Source organism: Amaranthus tricolor, chromosome 15 (genome assembly GCF_026212465.1).
Source record: "Amaranthus tricolor cultivar Red isolate AtriRed21 chromosome 15, ASM2621246v1, whole genome shotgun sequence".
Classification (NCBI taxonomy): domain Eukaryota; kingdom Viridiplantae; phylum Streptophyta; class Magnoliopsida; order Caryophyllales; family Amaranthaceae; genus Amaranthus; species Amaranthus tricolor.
Window position 1 is genome coordinate 17,798,494 of NC_080061.1, and position 7,500 is coordinate 17,805,993.

A 7,500-nucleotide genomic window follows, 5' to 3' on the forward strand; every position below is an offset into this window, starting at 1 on the left:
GTAAACACTTATGTGGATATGATTCAATATATATATTAACTGTATTGGTGTAATGAAGTTTTCCTTTGGTATGATATTTGTCGGCAGTTATATATAATTTGATGTATTTTATATAGTATAGAAAAGGATAATATATATTGGGATAATGATAATTTGTCATAAATATATACATTTTCAACGCATGTAAATGTCTAAAATACAAATCTAGATCCTTATGGTTTTGAAGGGTATCTTTTAACTTAGACGTATAAAAGCGTCTAAAATATTTAGCTTTTTCCACACACTAAAGCATCTAAAATATTAAGTTTTATCCACTCTTATTAGCGTCTAAAATATTTACTTAATTCACGCTTCAAAGCACCTAAAACCTCAAAAGTGTAAGAGGTTTTTGAACGTGTAAAGCTTTTTTTTACGGCAAAAGGTGTCGAAAACTTTGTATAGTATCCACGAATATATGTATTGAAAAACAAACGTCGAAGTTTAGTTACCCATATTTTTTAGACGCTTTTGCAAGCGTGGAAGATATATTTGTGGACGCTTTGTTGCGTTCAAAAAGACAGCTTATATCCGTCCAAAACATCCGTGCTTTTTAGTAGGGTCAGCAATATACATAATACAGATTGACAAAACGAGGTGAACGCCTTTCAAAACAATTGAGAAGTAGAAAAGAAGAGATAAATGAATGGAGACACACACCACACTCCAAATAACTTGAAGTAAGGGGAATTACATAGATTTAGGTTTTTAAAAAGTATAGAAAGAGATATTCATAATAAATTGAAATTAAGAAATTAAAATTAGTAAGAAGATACAAAACAATAGCACAAATATTAAAATAGTATTTTATGCAAAATAAATTCTTATACAGTATTTTTAGATGATGTCTTCATCCATGTAAAAAGTGCATTTAAAATAAACTCGCTCGGTCGTAAAATTTTCATTCGTATATCCAACTTCTATTATATAAATAGTAACTACCATCATCCACCATTGCGTGCACCTAAATCAAATTTTAGAACACAGCAGAATATAGTATAAAAAAAGAAAATTGTTATCATCAAAACACAAACCAAATTTATGAAATTGTTATTATAAAACATATATCTTCTCATTTTTAATTAATTATAAAACTATAAATTTATATATAAAAACAAAAATTGTAACACCTATAATAATCACACACAAAATTAAAACAAAAAATAAAATGAGAATAAAATTGTAAAAGTACCTTATATAAAACTATATATTTATACATAAAAACAAAAAATATAAAATATATAATAATCATACATAAACAAAACATAGAAATATAAAAAAAATAAAATTATAAAGATGCCTTATATTTTAAGAAAATTTTCTTCTTCCGCAAAGAAATACTAATTTTTGAGAAACACAATTTAAGAAATAATGGACCGAGAAGAAGGATTTGTGCTTATTGTGAAAGCATTCATCACTATTTATAACTGAAAATTCCCTCCTATGTAAATTTCAATTTCATTTTTTCCCGCTTTAAACACTTTAGTGACAATGTTAGCGATATATATAATATTTCTGAATTTTTAAAATTTTCTCCTACCTAGCCTAGTTGGCGAGAAAACCACATTGTCGCTAGCCTTAGCGACAATAATGCTTTGTCGCTAGCTAGCAACAAAGCAATTTTGTGGCTAACCATGATTACATAGAATGTAAGTTTGTCTCCAGAATGAGTTATTTTGTAGTGTATTGGTTTTCTTTATAGTAAATCTTAATTTAACTATTTCAAGATAATCACGTTAAATTAGGCATGATTATGGACATAAAATAAGAAAAATGGTTTGGACCACTTGAGAAAGAAAGGGAATGATGGTTGATTAAAAGATAGGAGTTATAGCGGTTGAATACTAGGGTAAAAATAGTAGATAGTAAGGATAGAATAGTAAAAAAAAATTATAAAAAAAAAAAAAACAGCCACTATACCAAAATAGAAATAGGACATTACAGTGACTTTATCAAATAAGAAAATTGGAAAATTAGTACTTTTGTCATTTTGAAATACTTAGTTATATTTATTAGCACTATTCTTTAATTAAACTTATTTTATGTATTACAATTAATGTATAGAAGAATATGATGTCAAATAGGATGTTTTTTAAATCGTTTAATTACATATTTTCATCATATATATCAACTTTTTATAATTTTAAGATGTGTATGTTTAACATATTAATCATCAAGAAGTAGAATAAAGTGTTTCGCAATAAAATAATCATACGTAATTGGATCAAAGTGGCCAACACCAAAGGAAGTGTTGCCATTATAAAAGTGTATAGGAAATGGGAGAAGAGACACCACAAATTACTCCATACTCTTGGATCTACACAAAAGAAGCAGAAATATAAGAGCTTCTCCACGTCGGTTTTTTTTTTCTTGTATTTTCTTTCACTAGTGAAGCGGTCAAAAAAAATGTCGAATTCAATGGGAGGACTAAAAGTGGACAATAAGGTCCACGAGAGGATGAAGAAGCTAGCAGAGGAGCTCTGTCGCCTAGACTTGAAGACCTCGAAAGGCATCCCTTTCACCTGCGAGGATCACCGGATTGCCTTCCTGAATAGGTGCTTGGAAGGGCGTGACATTGCAGTTAAGGTGATAGAACGAGGTGAGGAGGAATTAAAGAAAGCAGGGGTGGAGATTCCAGACCCAAGTGTGGAAACAGAAAAGGAGGAGAAATCAAAGAAAGAAGGGTTGAAGGATCGGGTTTTATACGCCTTCAAAACTGTGGAGTACATGGTGGGGTATGGGATGCAAGCCGTTAATCACGCTAACTTGCGACGTAGATACATGGAAGAAGTTCGGATTACTTCTGATAATTGGTTCAGCAGGATAAGAGAGCTAGAAAAAGAGAAGGATGTTACTAAAAAGTTGAAGGAATCCGAAAAGGTGGTTCAGGAGATGCTCGTTTACAGGCGCTGCTGTAGAATGGACTATGTCGGCCAGGCCGATGAATCAATGCAGAGATTCGCAACTGCATTGAAACTCGACAAGTTAGAATCATTTGAAGATGTTGTTAAAAGGTACGCTTTTTTTATTTAAGGATCGGAAGATGTTGTTAATAAATTTAATTGTGCTCACTTATTTATTTATTTTTTTTTCCCTCTAGTCGTGCAACTACGGTATTCAAGAAGGATTTCAATCAATTGGACGATTTTCAAAAGATGAAGGTATATAATATTTGTCGTTGTTTTATGTCTAATTAATTTAAATCAAGCTAAGAAATAGCTGACCACTCTATGTTTGTATATATTTTTTCTATATAATTAATAATTAATAATTAATAATTAATAAAAGTATCATAATACTTCCTCTTATAATTCTCCCTATTAGTCTCATTTTCAAATAGGTTAAGTCACCATATTAGTTTCATTTCTATTTATAAAATATATTTTTTATCTTATTATCCTTACTCACCTTATCTTATTATAATTACTCTAATGAAAAATCATTAAGAATTTACTTATTACTCTTTCTTTCTTCTTGTTTGGTAATCTTATTTAACCTATTAAAAATGGGCGAAAAGTCAAATAAGACAAATTAGAAGAAGAGGAGGGAGTACAAAAAAAGCTACATATACATATATAGTTAATTTAATAAGGCATTATGTTGTGTGGCATAGGTGTTTGATAAAGTTCTCGAGGATGCGGGACAAACTTCCCGTTTATGGGATGTAGTTTCGGACGTGGCTGACCTCGCAAATAAATGGCTTCTTCGTTTGACGTTTATGATATCGTTGTATGACATCTTCAGCTCTCAAAACTGGTTTAAAACATTTTTAGGTGAATTGGCAGGGTTTTTAGTTGGTAATTATATTGGTGGAACCGTTGGAGAAGTGCTGCTGTCGTTGGTTGTAACAGTAATTACAACTATTTTTGCTGAGGAGATAACGGGTCTCACCGCAGGTGTAGTTGCTGTGGCCCTTCTTCTTGCCAATCTTGCAGGCGGAGTTCTGTATGGAGAGAAAGCGGATTGGCTTGTCAACAAACTATACGATTCCGCAACTGCAAATTCTGGAGGCACCCTTGAAGGGAAAACGCGCACAAAAAATCCCTTTTACATGGCCGGGGCTGGGGAAAATGGATATAATCTTGCACGCTCCCTTAACTTTTGAGCAACATCATAATATTACTCCTTTTTATCTAAATGCATGCTTTCATTTCTGTACTTTATTTTCCAAATTAAAAAATAAGGACTTGAGCTAGCTTCATATAGCGGTTCATCTATATATCATCATCACAGATGAGCTGCTATTATTTTTGCCCTGCTCATATCCCATCTTTCTTTAATTTCTTCCATTTTTTTTCTTTTTAACGTTGTTGTACTTTACTCGATCATAATAAGGGAGATGTGAGTAGATTCTTGCATTTATTGCAGATAGATCTTCATTTGTATGCTCACATATATAAGCAGGAATGGAGTTGTTTGTCATGGTTCTGATTACCTGGTTTTGTTAAACTGCTCCTTTATGTTGTAGGTTCTAATTTTTTTTTTTTGGGTAATTAAGCAACAAATTTAAATACAAACAAACAAGTTTTAAATTGCACAAAATCTACAAAAAAAAAAAAAAGAAGCAACATGTATATCGTATTAAGTAACAAAAATACCTAATTCATAACACCATATTTTCTTTTTTCTTTTTCCATAATAGTCACATCACCTCTATTATTATAAAATGTTAAATTATGAGGTCATACATACACCCATCTAAATTGTTAGTTACATATGTATTACATACTAAATCGTTACAATAGAATACATATTATGAAAGGAATTTAATACGAATAGATAAAATATAATTTCTTCACTCTAAAATAATTGCTACATATTGATTTTTGTGAAAAGCCATTAGAAAGCGGAATTGAAAACAGCCACCTCATTAACACCTTGGGGTGGAACGTGGGAAGAAAACGAAGAAAACAAAAACCAAGCCCACACATGAAACATAAAACCAATAAACGCAAAGAATAATACCAAAAAGAAGAGGAAAAGCTACACAACAACACCGTAACACACCACCCAATACCAGGCCAAAAGACTACAAACCAAAGCATCTGCAACAAAAGTGAGGAAACAAACAAACCACACATAGCCTGAAAGGAACCCAAGTACCCAACATAACTCAGACTCCCTAGGAACACTTACAAAAAGCGCATACCATCCAAGATATATGTAGCTCCAAGCTGATGGCACAAAAATGGTAAAAACCATTACTAATGAACGAGATCTATTATATTGAATAAGAAAAACAAATCTAAAGGTTAATACTTGATTTCATTGCAAGAGAAAATTTGGAGAACAAGAGTGGTTAGATCTTCCAAATTAATAATACGTTTTTTCTATAGTTACGACTCTTAATGTTCTTACTTTTAGTTCGCTCTTATAATGGGATAGTAAGGAGAAAAAGTATATGTATAAAGACAGTTTTAATAAATTAACAGTTTTGATATACTTAAGCCAAACTCTTTAAATTTAATTAGATAATTTTATTTAGGCATAAAGATAGTTTTAATAAATTAAGAGTTTTGATAAATTAGATAATACATATTGTATTTACGTATAAACCCAATATTGGATTATGATCCAACAATCTCCCACTCGGGCTATATGAAAAATTATATAAACATCTATCATTATAAAACCAAAATTGAGCTCAATCAAATTCATAAAACTGTAATATATTTAAGCCTCATGAACCACCAAGGAATCGTCTTTAGTTTTGGATGCCATACCTTTTTAACACATTTTCAATATCACTATCTTGTGATAATCCAAGAATACCTCGTGGAAGATCCCGAATATTTTAATATCTAGGTGCCATCAAGATCTTGCATTTCAAAATTATTTGATAATAAGTTCTTAGTTTCACGAAAAAAAGCTTATGTTGCTGCTAGCAACTGAAAAAAAATGTCATTAACATACAAAACCTGAAAAATGTATTTTTTTCCAATAAACTTGTGGTAATTAAATGAATTCATCAAGCAAATTCATCTCGAAACAAAATGAGAGAATCAGTAGATGAAACTTTAAATACCATTGGCGAGATGCCTGCTTGAGTCCATAAATGAATTTCTTGAGTTTACAAACCATCTTCTTTGGGTTACCTACCTGGCCACTACAAAGTTTCCAGGTTGTATCATATAGATTGTTTCATCAATATTACCATTGACAAACATTTTCTTTACATCCATCTGATGTAAATCAAGATCAAAATGAGCTACCAATGCCATTATAATCCTTAAAGAATCTTTCGAATGAAGCAAAGGAATTGTCTCTTTTGTAATCGATGTCTTCCTTTTGTATAAAACCTTACATTACTAGACGAGCTTTAAATCTTTCAACATTGTGATTTGAATCCTTTTTGGTAAAAATATCCACTTATTACCAATGAGTTCGTTTATTACCAATGTGTTTTATACCTTCTCCAATGAGACGAGATCACAAACAACATTGTCCTTCATGGATTGCATTTCCTCATGAATGGCATCAAACCACTATTTAAAATTTACACTTCCCATATCATAATGAAAGCTGACTTGGTCATCTTCCGATACCATATCTTCCAACTTGTCTTTTTTGGTATTTATCCATTCTGAAGAGGTAGAACTTTTATGTTTGTGAAGATATGCAATATAATCATTTGGGAATGCACTTCTTCTCTCTCTAACAGATCCTCTTAATAGAATAACTTCTTGAGGAGCGAGAAGTTGATCTCTATGAGGTTCTCCAACAATATTGTTTTGAATTGTGTCACAAGTAATGTCCGATGTGGGACTTGATTCAATAATAATTATGACATCTAAAGGAAAAATAATATTTGCTTCTTCAAAAACAATGATCCTAACAATATATCCTTCCACAAAATCGACATCCTTAAAAAATTTAGCATTAATCGTCTTAAAAACAGATTTGGCTTTAGGATCATAAAACTTAAACACTCTTAATCTTGAAGAGTATCCAACAAAATAACAACTATTTTGGAATCCAATTTTTTTATTTAGCCTATAAGGTCGTTTCTTAATTGGATATCACCAATAAATATGGAAATAATTTAGACTCGACTGTTTTGCTAGTCCACGGCTTATATGGGGTCTTATTATTAGTTGCTTTTGTTAAGAATATAACAAGCATTCTTAACTACTTCGTTTTCTCCAAAGTGACTCTGGTAATGTATAATGATAATCATGCTCCTTACTAATTTTCTTAATAGTCTTATTTCGCCTCTCGGCATTGTCATTCATAGTAGGAGTTCCATCTATGGTGTATTAAAGAACAATACCACATTGTTTCAAGAATTTAGCAAAAGGCCTATACATTATTTACCTGAACTATCATAATGACCATTGTAATCATCCCCACGATAAGCTTTGACAACTTTAAAGGCCTATCATTATTTACTTGAACTGTTAAAAGGTCTATATTATATATATATATATATATATATATATATATATATATATATATATATATATA

The 7,500-nt window shown here is 30.9% G+C and overlaps 1 protein-coding gene across 1 annotated transcript; it reads left to right on the top strand.

Annotated features, from left to right (window-relative positions):
* Positions 1 to 2,271: 2,271 nt before the first annotated feature.
* Positions 2,272 to 4,470, top strand: LOC130801154 (uncharacterized). Its single transcript, XM_057664928.1, has 3 exons — positions 2,272 to 3,050; positions 3,137 to 3,197; positions 3,650 to 4,470. The coding sequence occupies exons 1-3, from the start codon at positions 2,443 to 2,445 to the stop codon at positions 4,139 to 4,141; spliced, it is 1,161 nt and encodes a 386-aa protein (XP_057520911.1). The 5' UTR covers positions 2,272 to 2,442; the 3' UTR covers positions 4,142 to 4,470.
* Positions 4,471 to 7,500: the final 3,030 nt, after the last annotated feature.

Excerpts from the sequence above, each read along its gene's own strand:
- LOC130801154 (XM_057664928.1), top strand. The coding sequence starts at position 2,443 with ATGTCGAATTCAATGGGAGGACTAAAAGTGGACAATAAGGTCCACGAG. Across the intron at positions 3,051-3,136 it reads TTTGAAGATGTTGTTAAAAG|TCGTGCAACTACGGTATTCA; the intron begins GTACGCTTTTTT and ends TTTTCCCTCTAG. Across the intron at positions 3,198-3,649 it reads ACGATTTTCAAAAGATGAAG|GTGTTTGATAAAGTTCTCGA; the intron begins GTATATAATATT and ends TGTGTGGCATAG.